The sequence below is a fragment of the Sciurus vulgaris genome (assembly GCF_902686455.1).
Source record: "Sciurus vulgaris genome assembly, chromosome: 1".
NCBI lineage: Eukaryota > Metazoa > Chordata > Mammalia > Rodentia > Sciuridae > Sciurus > Sciurus vulgaris.
The window spans coordinates 146,761,932-146,779,749 of NC_136461.1; the positions used below are offsets into that span (position 1 = coordinate 146,761,932).

General features: G+C 39.9%; 1 protein-coding gene across 7 annotated transcripts in view; it reads left to right on the forward strand.

Moving 5' to 3' along the window:
- SULF1 (sulfatase 1) overlaps positions 1-17,818 on the forward strand; it is a 168,761-nt gene that overhangs the window by 126,447 nt on the left and 24,496 nt on the right. For all 7 annotated transcript variants that reach the window (XM_079110983.1, XM_079110985.1, XM_079110982.1 and 4 more), the window contains 6 exons: positions 1,561-1,711; positions 2,604-2,779; positions 4,450-4,578; positions 4,859-4,915; positions 5,769-5,898; positions 17,365-17,581. In XM_079110983.1, coding sequence (XP_078967109.1) covers positions 1,561-1,711; positions 2,604-2,779; positions 4,450-4,578; positions 4,859-4,915; positions 5,769-5,898; positions 17,365-17,581 — 860 coding nt within the window. The remainder of the gene's footprint in view (positions 1-1,560; positions 1,712-2,603; positions 2,780-4,449; positions 4,579-4,858; positions 4,916-5,768; positions 5,899-17,364; positions 17,582-17,818) is intronic.

A 17,818-nucleotide genomic window follows, 5' to 3' on the forward strand; every position in this document is an offset into this window, starting at 1 on the left:
CAAATCCCCTAGCAGAAGAAAATGTGCATTTCTGTGGATTGGTGTGTGCAAGGTTGAGCCAGTGTACAACCATACATCTCAGAATCTCCATGTTTTTCCCCAGAGGAAATTCACATCAGCTCCAAACCAGCAGTGTTCTATCATCTCCTGAAGTCACTGGGTGCAGAGTGACTGATTATTCCTCTAGTTTTATAATATGAATATTGACCCAGGGTTCCCTTTAGTCATCCTTATCCACAATCTTTCACTGATAGAATTCTCTCCAAAACAAAGAGGGCTAATCAGATTTCTCCATCAACACAGACTGCTGCTCACCCATTGAGACTAGCTGTTTGTGAAGTCCTGGTTTGGAAGCGCCCCTCACTTGACTTTTTTTGTTCATTTTGTTAAAGCAAGTGAGCATTGGAATCCAGTTTGGATTCCACTCCTGAAGAATTGTAAATCTGGAGAAGTCATTTAACTTTGCTAAGTTTTGGTCTTCTCATCTATTCAATGAAAATAATAAACCTATTTCCCAGGACATCTGAGATCATTAAAGGAGTTAATGGCATATAAAATACTTTGCACAATCCCAAACATATGGTAAATACTGCCAACCCCTATGTACCCAATAATGTTTAAAGAGAAGATTCCATCAGGTTATAGTCTAGCGGAGAATTCAAGTGTAAAAAAATAATTCTGAGTTTAAGAATTGCTATAGCACAAGTTTGAACTTCAGGAGCACAAGGTGGTAGCATCTAATAGTTGAGGGAGTTGGACTTCAAAGGGAAGGTAAGATATTTTGTGGGTCCCCAGTGGAATTCATTTGACACCACTTGGATCTCTGTGATAGACTAAATACAGATTTGAACTAACCTATCCTAGACCACTAGGACCTACTTCCCTGTGGTTAATAAAAATCATGCCCTGTACCATTCTGATTTGTCTATGAAATGAATAGCTTTCATGGTATACACATATATTGAAGACATAGTCTTGACTATAATTCTAGTAAATGTAATTAATGGTTTTAATATACAGGATTAGGAATGAGAAAAACTCATGGAGATACATAAGTAATCAATAAAATGCTCTTAAGAAATTCGAGAGAAAAATGTGCTGAGGCAGTGATTCATCTTCATTCCACATATTTGTGACTATATTTAATAGCCTAATTAGCAATAAAACTTTTATGAGTTAACATCACCCTGAGAACATTTCCTTCTGTATTACTGAGTTTTATCTGTAGCTTTGTAACATAACCATAATCATGTTGATGGGTCTCTTACACATTTTATTTGATGAACCCAAACGAACTTGCTCTAATAACATGTTCAACTGCCAATCTTGGTTTCATCTGTTTTAATTTATATACCTTCAGAGGGTAGATGTTTTGGGGGGTTGTGAGGACTTCAGATCTTCTTATAAACCAAAGAGGCGATACCTTCGAGAGAAAAACACTCCAGCTATGTCTAAATTGTCTTTCCTAAATGTGATTATTTCACAACCTTTAACTTAAGATATTTCCATAAATGACTAAGTAAAAAATGTATGATAAGGTTTCTTTCTGGATGTTTTCAGAACTCCTAGTTATAACTATGCACCAAATATGGATAAACACTGGATTATGCAGTACACGGGACCAATGCTGCCCATCCACATGGAATTTACAAATGTTCTACAGCGCAAAAGACTGCAGACTTTGATGTCCGTAGATGATTCTGTGGAAAGGGTAAGCCTCACTTCCTTTGTATAGACCCATTGTTACTGATCCTGTTCATTCATTTTCTTTACCAGCCTCATATTAAAGAGTGTTTGGTGACTTATTCATGCCTCCTTTATCTTGTCCCTGTTCTGTTTTTCTAGATTGGTTCTTAAGGAGCCAGTGACAGAAGAGAGAAAAAATCAAAGCATCATAAATTAGTCCACTCCCTCAGAAATAAAGTCAATAATGTAAATGACTGTCACAAGCCCAGAACAAGGCAATAGGGATTGGTGAGAAGTGTGGCAAGGTTAGAATTAAGTGCCCTAAGGGAGCAAGTAGCAACCCACAGCTCCCACTAATTTTTGTCATGTAGAAATGTGCACCAAGTTTTCTGATTTTTAAAAAGAAGCCAAAAATACAAAAATTTTCAGTTGAAATTTTCTGAATTTTAAAATCAAATAAGACATGCCTAAGACTGGATCTACCTGGATCAGGCCGAGAGGCAGCCTGTTTTTAACCCTTGGTTATTAGTTTTAAAAAAAGGAATGAAATTAAGATTTGCCTTAGCAAGAGATTTTCAAACTAAAATCTATAAAATTTGGTGGTGGAGATTCTCTTGTGCCTCGTTACATTTTATTGTGGTCCTTGCTGCTGTTTTACTAACCAGATGGACAAAACCTGTAAGTAGAACATACCCCATTCAAAAAAGTCACATTCGAACTGTATGTTTGGATCCTTCTCTTCCAGGATTATAAACAGTTAGAAAACATGAGTCATGTTCACATCTGTCACTATTATTAAAAACTATTCTTGTTCTGTAAAAATAATGGGAAAACGAGTTGGGGTAAACTGTGGCAACCCTGTGCCATGTCATCTCGTGACTCACAGTGGGCTCTGACACACCCGTGCTGTGTTGCAGCTGTATGACATGCTTGTCGAGACGGGGGAACTGGACAACACTTACGTCATCTACACTGCTGACCATGGCTACCATATTGGGCAGTTTGGACTAGTCAAGGGAAAATCCATGCCCTATGACTTCGATATCCGTGTGCCTTTCTTTATTCGTGGTCCAAGCATAGAACCAGGATCAACGTATGTATTTCTCTGTCTGCAACATTCAGCTGCCTTCGCTCATATGCATCTGAGATAATTCGATTACTGATCTCAGTGTCTGGTTTCCTTTTATCCAAAACAAAAAAAGGTGTATGTAGTTTGGTAATTTAGAAGATGAAAACCTTACGCCCCTGCCACATGTTAAATTAAGTAACATGTACTATTTCAAGGGAAAGGAGAAATAACTGTATCAATGACTAATTCTCTCAAATTGACCAGAATCCATATCTTTTTGGCCTGTGTACACAGAATGTAATTTTTGGGAACAGATATCATCTTTACCTTCTCTGAATCAGAGAGAGATACACTGCTATTTTTTTTTTTTTTTTAATAATCAATGCCATTCTCTTAGTTTTTTAATTTTTTAAAATTAAAAGAGGGCTGGGGATATGGTTCCATGGTGACATGTTGCCTAGCATGTGGAAAGCTCTGAGTTCAATCCTCAGTACCCAAACACGAAATCTCTGCTGCATATGGTGGCTCATGCCTGTAATGCCTGTAATCACTATAGCTCAAGAGGTTGAGGAGTGGGATCCTTCTACATAATCTAAGGTTTCTCCATTCTTCTCTCACTCCCCACAACCCACACCCCCATTATATATCATTCTCCACTTACCATGGAAAACATTTGGCCTTTGGTTTTTTGGACTTGGCTTATTTCACTTAGCATGATATTCTCTGATTCCATCCATTATTATTATTCTTTATGGCTGAATAATATTCCATTGTGTATATATACCACAGTTTCTTTATCCATTCATCTGTTGAAGGGCATCTAGGTTGGTTCCACAAGATTTACTTTTTAAAGTAAATATTTGAGTGGCTAGCATTCTCTTTCTGTCACCTTTCACTAGTCACTACATCTCTTTGTCTCTATTTTCTCATGATAAAATGGGTTTCTCGTTCCTTATACCATGTTTTGTATAAAATGAGATCATGTGCATAAAAGAATTATGGGAAGGTTAAAAGAAGAGTGTGGAAGTATATTTCAAAACAGCCTACCATCTAGCCTGGACCCTGATATCACCTTGGAGAAGCTAGACACACAGGTACATGCCTGTCCCTGGTTCTGGCAGTGGCAGAATTGGGGTACGGAACTCAGATTTTCTAAATCTCACCCATATGCCTATGTGCGGATCATCACGCTGCACACCAAGGACAGGGTGATGGGAATAAGGATTTCTTTGAAGAATGTTATTGTGTCTCTTATGATCATAAACAACACCCTGGGAATTGTCATATCTATAGTTAGAAAGCTGTATGTTTGTAGCATGGATTAGATTCAACTCTAAAGTCATGTGTCCTTTCTGAGAATATTGATTTTTAAAGCCCTAGTTTATAAAAATGTACATAGCCCACGAAAAACAAAATCAGGCCACATCTCATCTGGCACTGTGGTCAGAGCACAAGGGTGTGGGCCATCTCTCCAGCCCAAACCCCTTCCCTGCCAAGTGTCCGTTAATCTTGGTCAGTGCCATTGCTGCTGGCCACTCACCACCCTGGAGGAACCCCACCACCCATCCCTGGGAATCCAAACGTGAGGGCGAGAAGAGCTGAAGGTCAGTGAGTCGCTGCTGTGGAAAGAGCAGCCCTAAATGCCACCATCCACTGGCCTTGGGTCTGAGCCATAACCATCTTTGTCTTTGCAGAGTCCCACAGATTGTTCTTAACATCGACCTGGCCCCTACTATCCTGGATATTGCTGGGCTCGACACGCCTCCCGACGTGGATGGCAAGTCTGTCCTCAAACTTCTGGACCTGGAAAAGCCAGGTAACAGGTGCGTCAGAATTCCTTCTCTCAGCCAGCACTAAGTACCCAGAACTCTGGCTGGCTCTCAGAGGCAGGCAACAGCTGAGAAAAGTGGAGGTAAAATACACTTTGCCTGTGCAGATGGCCCTAAGCTGGGCCTTTCTCTGCTGTTTGTGAATAGCACATTGATGGAGATGCAGTCATGGTCTGCGGGAAGTGAGAGGTGTTTCTTTAAATAAACTGTTAGCACAGATCCATTTGGAAAAACATCCAGATGCCAGCAGTAAATATTATTATTTTGCTTTCAGGTTTCGAACAAACAAGAAGGCCAAAATTTGGCGTGATACATTCCTAGTGGAAAGAGGGTAATTATTGGTTCCTGGGGTGCTTCTGGGAACCAGTCCTAGTGGGCAGCTCTCCCTGATGGTTTTTTTCTTTCTTTCTTTCTTTTTTTTTTTTTTTTTTTTTTTCCCTCCTTATTTTGGTTTACTAAGCATGTGGATTTTGCAAGCCTAGTTGCAAGATTGAATGGTTTTGCTACTTATTCTCTCCTGGTCAGGGGGAGTAATTATTACTGCATCACAATTATAAAGAATAAATTACCAAGAGATGGGACCAAAGCTTCGCATCAGTACTGATTCACTGTTGGGTTTCTCAGCTTTGGTTCCTAACCAGACCGGACAATTTTCTCAACCATCCTTTCCAAGTCCTTCTCTTATAGCCTTCAAAACATGCCTGGTACCCTACCTTCTACTTCTTTCCCTTATGTTCCTGTCATAGTTATAAACATATAAATTTAAGCCATTATAACTATTTCCATTGTCACTTTGGGGTTCCCCTATTGACTGATTATGCTCATTGCCTCATTTCTCTTTGTACATAAATCGGGAGAGAGAAAAGAAAAGTATTTATGTTGTTATTAATTAACAAGAACTTGAGTATGTAAAACTAATCATTTATGCCCAATGTTTTGAAATTAATGCTTTGGGGGGGGAGATTATTCTTTCTACCCTAACCACTCATCTTCATAGAACCCAGAATGTAATTTCCACAAAGGTCTCAGAAAATGTTGAAATCCTGTGGACAGAGCTTTAACATTCATGTGTTGCTTTGTGAGGCATGTGGAGTCATGTGACAGGGAAAAAAGAGAATGGGCAGAACTCAGGAATGTAATGCTGATCACTTCTCACATAAGAAGCTTTTCCCTTTCTGTCAAAGCAAATTTCTACGAAAGAAGGAAGAATCCAGCAAAAATATCCAACAGTCAAATCACTTGCCCAAGTATGAACGAGTCAAGGAACTATGCCAGCAGGCCAGGTACCAGACAGCCTGTGAGCAGCCGGGACAGGTGAGTGACACCACTTTTCTTCATCACCGTTCATGTGCCTCTCCATTTCTAATTCAAAAGATTTTCAACATATAAAATAATGTCCATTTGTGTAGATATAAGTTTTCTTATGGTCATGAGGGCAAGTTCACTGTGACCTCTCCATTGACTGGACTAACTGGGTCACGCTGGGCCTCCTCGTCAGCACTTGAGCTCCCTCCAGTTAAAAAATATGGTGCTCTCAGAGAGTTCTATGCCTAAAGACACTGCTTCCACCATGTTCCTGGGGCTCCTGTTAATGAGTCATCAAACAGTGGTCAAAAGGCCACTCAGTCAAGACATGGGTAGATGCTGAGCCTCTGACAGTGAAGCACTCTAAAAGATGTGATAAGGCATTCCCTCCCTAAACTAAAGTCAGATATCATTCACACAGAGCAGAGGATAGAATCTATGACCCAGGTCAAGAAAGGAAAAACAAAACCATATTCTGTATGTTTATTGTTTCTACCTCTGCTCACAAACTTTCTGACATCAATTATTTCATTGTGATGAATCTTCATTAATAGAAATATTATGATAGCATCTAGGGCTACCCAGAACTCCAACTATTACAAGAATAAAAGATATACCACACAATGAATTACCACCACTTTTAAATCAAGTTTAAACACTCAGCAATTTTAAACACTCTTGGTTGAAATCTGTACTAACTAAAAGGAAAACTATACAAGCTAAAAGAAAATACTGTCACATTGAGAGATTGGACTTCTGCTGAAATCAGTGCAACTTACAATAAAATCAGAGGAAGGTGAAAAGAACTTGCACCGAGCATTAATCTTATGTAAGGCCCAATACACTGGATTTTATATGTATTCACTCAATTTAATCCTCATCTCTTTTGAGTGAGGTAGGCTGTTTCATCCCCATCTCAAAAATGGGCAGATAAGTGGCAAAGCAGAGATCCAAGGGGGAGTTATCTGATTCAAAGACTCAAGTCACTTGTTGCCCTCCCAGGTAAGCTACATTAAATAAAGAGAAGTTCAAATCCTAAATGAGTTTTTAAAATTTCTCTGGTCTCTAGATACTCACACAATTTGCCAATGCTCGTTCAAGATAGTGGAGACATGGGGCTGGGGATATAGCTTTGTTGGTAGAGTGCTCCTCGCAAGCACAAGGCCCTGGGTTCAAATCCCCAGCACCACACACAAAAAAACAAAGATAGTAGAGACATGAAATGGGCAGCCTGATTATTATCAAAATGCCCTCATTCATTATAGTCTTATTATATGGTATCCAGCATATTAAGTAGATAATCAAAATAAACAACTTGATCCTAACTCTGTATTTCCTCATGCTTTTTTGTACACAGGATCCCTTTGAAATGGAAGAGGGTGGGGAGGGAGATCTGTTGAAGGAAGGGATAAAATCAGGCCTTCTTGTTCTTCTAGTAAGTCTTAATTTTCAAGTGTTTAATGGAGGAGCTTAGACCTATTCATTACATTTTAATTTGAAGTCTTCAAATCTTTCTCATGGCAGCTCTAAGTATTATTATAAATAAAGCCTCAGAATTGTTTTGTAGCTCTAAGATGATTCTTATGAGTGAGCCTCAATAGACTACTTTACTTTTATTCAGGAGTTGGAAATGTTCAGTGTTAAATATATCTCATGCAAATTGTTGATCTTATTACTCTTTGAGTCCTCTAAGCGGGAGTACGGTAACCATTTGGGAATGAGGAATTCGGCCTACCTACCTTTCAGGATACAATTTTGCAAATCTCTCCATATGGCTTGCATTGAAATTTTAATATATGTCCTAAAGGGCAAATGCAGCATTAACTGGATTATGGTACCTGAGCACTCATGTGCTAAATGCTAACTATATTCCCAAAATTTAATTTTACTTTTTCATATTTTTCTAAACTTGTTTTGCTCCCATGAAATTATTTTACTTCTGACTCCCATTAAATTTCTGATGCTGTTTTATTTCTATGTGAATTAGTCTGAACTTAGATTCTGTCAGGTGGATAGGATATATCACCCATCTCTTTCTTTTAAAAGTACCTGAATTCATGGAACAAAGACTTAAGCTTTGCCCCTAAAGTGATTTCTTTCTATCGGATTTTTCAATTTGGGCAGAAGTAAAGACCTACTGAGATTATCAGGTTGCCTCGAGCTTCAGTGTAGCCATGGCACTAGCGAATGGTTACTCTAATCTTGTAGTTGCTAGTGTGCTGCCCCCAGACCAGCAAGATCAGCACCCCAGGGGAGCATCGCAGAAATGCAAGCTCCCTGGCCACCCCACACCATTGAATCAGAGTCCCCAGTGGTGTTTTAACAAGTCTTCAAGTGACTCTGATGCACATTTCTGGCCCCCTGGTGGTACCTACATCTTATTTAGAATGAGAACTGGGCTGGGGTTGTGGCTCAGTGGATGAGCATTGGCCTAGCACATGTGAGGCACTGGGTTCAATCCTCAGCACCATATAAAAAAAATAAATGAAATAAAGGTATCGTGTCCATCTGCAACTAGAAATAAAATAATAATAGTTTAGAAAAAGAATCTAAGAACCTAAAAAATCTTGAGCCTCTTCAAAGCATTTATTAAATCTGTAGATCAAACCCGATAACTGGTTGAGTTCTACAGAATTTTATCTCCTGACCTTTTGCTCTAACTACTTTCTGAAAAGATCTTTTTGGCGATCATATCACTGACTTAAAACAAAACAACAAAAAACAAGAGTCCAGAACAATGAGATCATGTCGTCTAGGATCAAGATGACGACTAAGGCTAGAACCGATTTGCCTGGAATCCACTGTCTTGATGCTGGGATCACACGTGGCCTGTGCCTTGCTTTCTTCCTCTTCCGCAAGTAATTGCCTGCATTCCAAGGCAGCACAGTCTTAGGTTTGACCCTCCATGGGGCGTAGCAGAAAAATCAGCTCTGTCAGCCCCTTTTATTCCTAATCTCCAAGGAGAGCATATGGTCTCCTCCCATCCCAGCCCAGTGCCTGGTGACCTAACTGGAGTCAAGGAGGTGTGTCTGCATAAAACAGAGTAAATAAAAAAATAAAGGAAGGAGGAACTGGAGGTCAAAAGGTTTGGGTTGGAAAACAGTTGCCACCACTTTCTAGCAATGTCTTCTTGAACTAGTCTTTTCATTCCTCCTGAGTCTCTGTCTCTAAAATGGAGAAAATTAATCTCACTCTTGTGAGGATTAAGTGATACCATACATGTAAAATGTCAGGTAAGGCTGAGATTTATTTCCTCCACTATGTGAAGGCTGGGTATTGCTATTGTTCCAGGCCTACTTACCTGTTGTTTTCACTTTTATGAAGCCAACAGGGAATTAAAATGGGCTGGAATCCCAAGCGCTTGGCATCAGTTCTTGACAATGTGCACAGAGCAACCAGCAGGGACTAATTAAGACAACATGGACATATGTGTTTACACTACTTCCATGTTTCTGAATTAATCCAAGACAAAGTGTGAATTCCCACCACTCTCTCAGCTAGGCATTACACCCTGAGCACATTTCTGTACACACACATACACATGTACTTGTTCATGTGCAAATCTCAATTTTTGTCCTAAAAGACTTCTGTTTACCAGAGAATGGATCAGTGATGCTTAATTCTGGCTGCACATGGGTATCACCTGAATGAGCTTTTGAAAACTAGTAATGCAATGCCCCACCCAAAACCAATCAGATTTTAAATGTCTGAATGCAAGACTGAGCATCTCTGTGTGTATGTATGTGTGTGTTTAACAGTGTTGTTGAAAACCCCAGGCCTAGAATCAGAGAATATCAAAGTTAGAAAGAGACTTAGAAATCTTCAGTTGAATGGTATCATTTTCCTGATAAGGAAGTTTTGGTCCAGAAAACTTAAGCTAACTTATATCTTTTCACCTCAAATTGAGTAGTTTCTAACCAGAGACATACAAGACAGGTTAAGATGGTAGATCTTCTTTGCAAAGCTGCAAATGGCATTTGCTATTATTTAATTCCCAGAATAAAAAAAAAAAAAAATTGCTGATGTTCAAGTCCACCTCAGATAGATTATGTCAGAACTTTGAGGGTAGGGACACAGATATCAGCTCTCTTTGGAGTCCTGGGGATTATTTCTCTGAGCAGCCCAGGTTAAGGGCCATAAATTTCAAATGAGCATTATTGGGAGGTGGATTTCTTTTTCTTTTCTTCTTCTTCTAGCTATACACATTGTCTCCTTAAATAAGAGTTGCATAAAAGAGAAATTCCCTGGGCAACCAATTGGGAAGGACATTTTTTTTATGTATTCTCTGCCATTTCACAGGAAAAAAAGGAACTTGGTTTGTTTTTTATAGAGTAGAACAAATGTCCTTTTGTTGAGTTGTTAAATTCCAGCATCTTGACAATTTAGTTTGCCTTTCTACTATTGCATCGATGACAAATCAGAGATTTGTTTAAAAATTCTGTAAGTACTTCAGTAGTTTGTTGAGTATAAACCAGTTTAGCTCCAGGATCATCTGTGTTCCTCTGAATGAATGAATGAATGAATGAATGAATGAATGAATGAATGAACGAACGAACAAACGAACATATCTCTCTATATATATTTTTTCCCTCGATATCCCTCTGCCCTTTATCATCCCCCCTGCAGAGCATGAATTAAAAAGACATTTACTAGCAAGATCTGGCTAGAATTGTTAATTTGCCAGAAATTGACAGCCTGTTTCCAGAAACTCCCTGGACCCTGGTTAAAAGCACCCCATAGCTCTAGACATGCCCCCACCCCAGCATTCCAGAGGCACGCCCAGGACTAAACTCCTGCTGCCATCCTCTGACTGAATTCCCACCTGCACTCCGGCAGTGTGGATCACTCAGCCTTCTAGCCTCACTCGCTTAATTCTTCAGCCTCCACCGAAGGACATTCTGAAGAGTTGTGCATCTGCTTAGATGTTTTGCTTCTGTGCATTTGTTCCAAAAAAGTGTAAGAACAGACACTTTACTCATAAACTACACACTATGGTCCCACCCTACTTACACTCTATCTTCTTTCCCACCACCCTGGTCAGGTTCCCTGTCTCTTAAACATCATGTGTGTATCCCAGTTTCTCAACTGCATGTAAATTGCTACCTCTGCCTCCCCAAAAGCTCTCCCCTCACTGAGGCCCATCTGAAGACCCACCTCCTGCCCCAAATCATTCTGCTTTTGACCACTCAAGATGCCTTGGGAGTACATCCTGGGTCCACCACTTTCTTAGCATGTGATCATGGGGGAGTTACTTAACCTCACTCTGCCTCACTTTGTTCAGCCATAAAATGGACATAATGATATCTGCCACTGTCACTGCTGTAAGAATTATGAGTTACACATTAAATCAAGCACCTGGGACAATGCCTGGCATGCAGCAAACTCTTAATAAATGCAGGCTATTGATTGTTGGCCCAGGTTAGTTCACCAGCTTTATTTTATCTGAAGTACTAATTTCTTAAAACATTCTAACACTGAGTTTTACAAATGATTGGCTAGGTTAAAATCTAAATGAGGATACATTTTTCTCTCTTCTGCTTCTCCTTTCTACTTTCCCTCCCTCTACTCCATCTGGTCTCAACTCACCTAAAAACAGGAGAGAAATTTCCTTGCTACAAACAACTATTTCATATTGGTGAGAAAATGTAACTGTGGCTTGAGCTAAGTAGCAGTTTGGACAGGAATATTTATGTCTTTCTAATACTCCCCAGGGCTGAGATAAAAGTTTAAATGTATGCCCACATTCAGGTAACCATTTTTTTATGATGTTGATACTGGTATATAGGATAATCAGATTATCACAAAACTACAATATCATTGTTACATTTCAGATTACATGAGTTGACCTACATTTTGACCAAATCCTTATAATATGATTCATAATAACAGAGAAGCAATGTGTGTGTGCATGTGTGCACATGCGTATGCATGTGTAAAATTACGTTTACACTGCAGTTTACATTTGTCAAATTTTTTGTTTCTTATTCACGAAAACAGGCCGAAGTAGGTCTAACCCAGTCTGGAATATATGCAATTCAAACTGTAGAAATTACAAAGATTACCTACTTGTTACTTCAGGAAGAAGGAGAAAAAGTAACCAGAGTTGTACCATCATCTAACATTCTGCTGAGCACCTCACCTATGAGACAGATATTGTGCCCATTTTATACGTGAAGAGGCTAAAGCTCAGATGGGAAAATAAATTCACTCTAGAAGAGTAACAGGTGTTCAAATGTATATGTGACAAAGCCTTGTGGGGCACAGCAGCCTGAACCTATAGTCTCAGCATTTGGGTGACTGAGGCAGGAGGATTGCAGGAGCCCAGGAGTTTGATACTAGCCTAAGAATCATAGCAAGATCCATCTTAAAAAAAAAAAAAAAAAAAAAAGCTACAACCTCCCCCTCTAAGTAATTATTATATACAGTTTACAATCAAGAAATACTGATTTGTTCAGAAATTAGGTAAACATTTATAAAGGTCTGGTTCAGATTCCTGTAGTGCGTTCTCCTTAGAACTCCAAAGCACTCAACAATTTAATCTCATGACATCCCCTTGAGGCCAGGAGAAGCCAGTATTGTTTTGCCAGATGTGGAATCTGGAAGAACAGAAAGAGTCTGCAGTTTGCAGACTCAAAGCCATGAGTTAGCAACAACAGACAGTTCAACTTGAGGTCTTCAGATGCCCAACCAATACTTATCTCTATAAAAATGGCTCCCTCCCATCTAGTTTACATTAGCTGTAATTGTTTGAGTAATAACTACAGCAGTGTGAGGGAATGGATAACAATAATAGCAGCGGTGCTCCTGAGCACCTGCCACGCGCTGCTTCTTCCTGTGTGCTGTCTCTGATGATCAAGGCTCTGCCCGGGCTTCTCATGCTGCCTTGCAGAGGTTCACAGAGCTGTGGGATAAAGTGGGTTCTATTCAAATTCAGGCTTTCTAGCTTGAAAGACTCTCCAAATGGGTATAAAAGACCCTTCCCAAGACCAAGACAGGATATAAGTAGTATTCACTATCCCAATATGTGACTTAAGGTAGTTGTAAGTAACGAATGAATAAATTCCTATAAAGTGCTCTAGATCAGTTCCTGGCATCAAGTTAGAGTTGATGATGATAGTGATGGTAAAGACGATGATGAACCAAACTATTTGATAGGTGTTTGATATATTTTGATACACTTCTCATTTGGTTTGATTCCATCAAACTAGCAATGCATGTACCCTTGTACCAAAATAACCATTCCCCCTTATTTATATATAAGCAGACATAATGAATCAGTAACACTAATACATAATTACCTAACAGGGATTCTGTGCTGATCTAACTTCCAGAAAGTATTCAGAGTTATGAGACATGTCCTTTGCCCGTAATTCTGTTTCGATGTAGTTGAAAAGACGGAAATGAAATGTCAATGGAAGAAATTATTTAAATAATTTTATCCAGCACCTTGCCCACACTAGATGTGCATAATTTTTGTGGAATGAGTGTGTACTAAATTATTGGTACAAACTGATAAATTGGAGAGGCAGGAGAACTGAAATTATGGAGTCCCAGAAAGCAGAAAGGAATATGCAGAGTGAGAGTAAAAATGGAGACAATCAGATCTGGCAATTAACTGATTTACTGATAAACTTCCAGAGAGTAGATAAAAAGCAAGTCAGCATGACAGCTGAGTTTCTGCAAAGGCCCTTGTCGAGCAGAGCACATTTCTGGGACTGACTCCCCTCCATTAACAGGTGCCTCCCTGAGCGCAGGCTTTCATCTGCAAGGCAAAATCGTTTCTTCTCTTTGTTTTGACTGTTTAAATGGCTTGCAGCATTGGTTTCGAAGTAATTTCTTTAAAAAAATTCCTTCTCTCTGCCTCCATCTATAAACTCTCCAAGCAGAATCACCATTTTAGTGGCAGCTATTTCAAGGTTTTATTGCACAGTCATAAAAAGTGTCATGATATGGAACACTAAAATGACTGTGGCAAATGTGTGGTAATTATATTTCATTGAAATTCCTAGTTTGCTTGCCACTAAGATTTTTGAAGCCCCTAGCTAATTACTTTTTCTAATAGGGTCTGTAACTTTTTCAGAGTGTGCATGATAGAGAAAGTAATTGATACCTGTCAATGACTCTTGCTTTACCCAAGTATGTGTGTAAAATTATGTATACCTATAGTGTATGTGGGTGTACATGTGTGTGCATGTGTGCACAAATACACATGTGTATGTGTATTTGATTTTGTATGATACCTCATCTGCACCAGAGACACTGACAGACAACTAGTGTGGTTAAATTCCTCTTCAGAAAGAAAAAGCACTCTTTCTCTTGATCTTTATCCCACAGGAAATCAAGAAGGAACTTGGCTAATGAGAAAATGTAGGTTGGATTCCAAATAGCTTAGATTGCTAAAAATTCTGCCTATGTCTTTGTGTTCTATAGGAATCTACTTATACCATCAGCTTTTCTAGGCCAAAGGGAAAAAAAGCAAAAATATTTTGGGGGGGGGTGGGGGTACTGGGGATTGAACCCAGGAACACTTAACCACTGAGCTGCATCCCCAGCCATTTTTATATTTTATTTAGAGACAGGGTCTCACTGAGTTGCCTTAGGACTTCACTAAGTTGCTAAAGCTGGCTTTGAACTCTTGATTCTCCTGCTTCAGGCTCTGTAGTCACTGGGATTACAGGTGGAGGCCACTGTACCTGGCTAACTCTTACTTTGTAAATGCTAGAGGTAAAGATTACCTGGGTAGGTGGTGAAGTCTCAAGTCATTTGGATTTAAGAGATAGAGATCTGTACATAAATTCAAGCACTACTAATTCCCAATATTTTGGAGCACGAAAAGGTACTTATTTTAGCAACACTTTTCACCAGCAAGAATCCTATACGGAATTTAGTTAATTCTTAGTGTAGTTGTCTTTCAGTCTCTGAATACTTTTTGAGAATTTCACAGCACCTTCTGAAGCTAATTGGACATAATTGTGAGGGTCACTCCCCCAGGCCTGGAAATTCAGCGTCTCCATATTACACAACAGAACCTGGCAAGAGGTCACATGCAGTTTTCAATCAAGTGTAAGTCACCTGTCAATAACTGTGGATAGAGAATGCAGGAAACTGGTTACTCTTTAAGTAGAGCACATGTCCTAAAGGATCCATGTGCTGGTTGTATTTATCCATCTGACCAGAGTCATTTTCTGACCCGATTACATTAATACATTTCTAGACACACCTTTCTTTGCACACACCACACCCATAGATACCTACATCCTCCTCAGAGATTCATGCATCTGAGTTGTTTGGTCTGAAATATATCCCTCCTTTCTTCCCCATAGAATCTGGCTGCAACCCCCAATGGCTAATGTGTAGCAGGGGTTCTTAACCCCAACTGCACAGAATAATCACCTGGGGAGCTTCTGAAAATCCCAAGGTCCAGCCAAGTTTGAGAACCCCACATTTGACCTACCTCCCTTGGGCCTTATCAAGTCAACTTCACATTATTTTTAGTTAAGTCTTCTCTAAGTCCTTAAACTATTCTTGTTTGTTGCTTGATTAATAGTTGCTTTCACTCTTGAGTTCCTGCTTCTCTGGTTGAAGATGCTGAACATTCGAGACATTCTAACCAAGGCCAGGTGTGGTGGCGCACACCTATAATCCCAGAGACTCAGGAAGCTGAGACAGGAGGATTTCAAGTTCAAAGCCAGCCTCAGCAACTTAGTGAGGCCCTAGGTAACTTAGCAAGACCATGCCTCAAAACAAGCTGGAGATGTGGCTCAGTGGTTAGGCGCCCCTGGGTTCAATCCCTGGTAACAAAAAAGAAAAAAAAAAAAAAAAAGACATTCTGTGCAAGCCGTAAATAAAAGTGCACCTTAATATGATTTGAAATAAACATTCAATAACACCAAGAGTATAAAGAGCTAAAACAAAATCATAGAATGAGTCTTATCTAATTGGGGTTTGGAAAGTGTACAGCAGAAGCCCAAAGCAGCTCTGAGTTGCATTTCTTCAACAGAAAATGAACAATGACTACACATCTCTAGTTCATTGTGATACTTGTGTGTACGTGAGTTTCATTAACCTGCTGACAAAGCGTTCTGGGACCCTTGGCCAAACTCAACCTTGCATTAGAATAAGATTTACTCGGCATGTGGTATTGACATGATGAGGGGATAGATAGAAGATCATTTTAAATAGTGCATGCAAAAAAATTGTTTAAAAAAGTGTACTATTTTAGCAGATTTGGAAATATGTAAGTGGTACAACACATAATTGTGCAGATATTGCTTGGCCACAGTTTAGAAATGTGTTTAAAGTATCAATACATAGTGACACATAGCTGATACTCATAAATAGAAAAGGGAAAAAAGATAAAAATATAGTAATGCTCCAGTTTGTCAATATTTTAACCAACTTTGGTCAACTTCCAGTTGAGGCCTACATTCTTCCTGACTCCCAAGTCCCAAGTGAATACCTGAGAGAGAAAAAGGAAGAAGGGGTGGGGTGCAAGTAAAAGAAGTTATAAAGTCCTTTTTTTTTTTTTTTTGGTACCAGGGGTGCTTAACCACTGAACCACATCCCCAGGCCTTTTTTTATATTTTATTTAGAGACAGGGTCTCCCTGAGTTGCTTAGGACCTTGCTAAGTGACTGAGGCTGGCTTGGAACTCCAGATCCTCCTGCCTCAGGTTCCTTAGCCGCTGGGATTACAGGCATGCACCACCACACCCAGCTTGAGTCTTTATATGTAGAAGAGCCCAAGAAATGCTTCCCAGGGCAAAGGGCTATTTTTTAGATAGATACTCAGGAAGTGTTTGGGATACTGAGCCCTGAAGCGTGTCATGCTTATTCAGAAATGAACCTTTAGCAGGTTTGATGAAAGGTTCAAACTAGAAATCCAGGGCAAGCTCCCGCATTGTGCCCGTTTCTCCCAGGAGCATCCCACAGGCTTCTGGGTGTCCAGAGTTTATACTAGGATAAGAAAAGATGAAAGGAAACCTGACAAGTTTGCCAGCACCTGGAATGGACTCCGATTAAACCCATCTCTGTCTTCCTCATACGCCACTCTTCCCTGGCTGGTGTTAAAAATTCAGGGGCAGAGAACAAAGCAGCCAGGTTTGTTTTTCCAGAGCAGGAGAGGTCTGGCGAAAACAGCCCTGACAGCTGCGCCTGAGTCTTAGTGAACGAAGGGCTTTCACGTGTTTCATTCAAGACTGTTTAGTCTGCACTCTGAGGATTCATGTATCAGTTGTTGGCTCCAGTGGCACTGGGGTAGTTCTGATTTCCATTGATTTCGTCGTCACCCTACAGTAAAAGAAGTAGAACTGAGAGCGGAGTTATTGTATGGTCACTTAAAACTTGGCTTTCTTCATTCATTCTAACAGTATTGACAGTGCTTCTTTAAAAACGGGGGTGGGGACCCCAAGGCTCCAGTCCTTAATAAATAACACCTGGATCCAAATCGTCAACTGCTTTCCTGTTGGCTTTTGCAGAAGTGGCAGTGTATTGAGGACACATCTGGCAAGCTTCGAATTCACAAGTGTAAAGGGCCTAGTGACCTGCTCACTGTCCGGCAGAGCACACGGAACCTCTACTCTCGTGGCTTCCACGACAAGGACAAAGAGTGCAGTTGCAGGGAGTCTGGTTACCGGGCCAGCAGAAGCCAGAGGAAGAGTCAGAGGCAGTTCCTGAGGAACCAGGGGACTCCAAGTAAGACAGACCTTTATGACCACCCCAATGGCAGGCCACAGCCTTAGATAAACAGTCCCCCTTCCATATTTCAGATATTACCAATACATCGTTTTCAGACCAAAATAATCATTGCTCTGTTTAAAATAAGAAAGCTAATATTAAATTGAAATTTTGCTTTTTAACTATTCCCATATAAGCATAGAATACAATAGGGTTAGTAAAAACACCAAAAGCACAACATATATACACATAAAA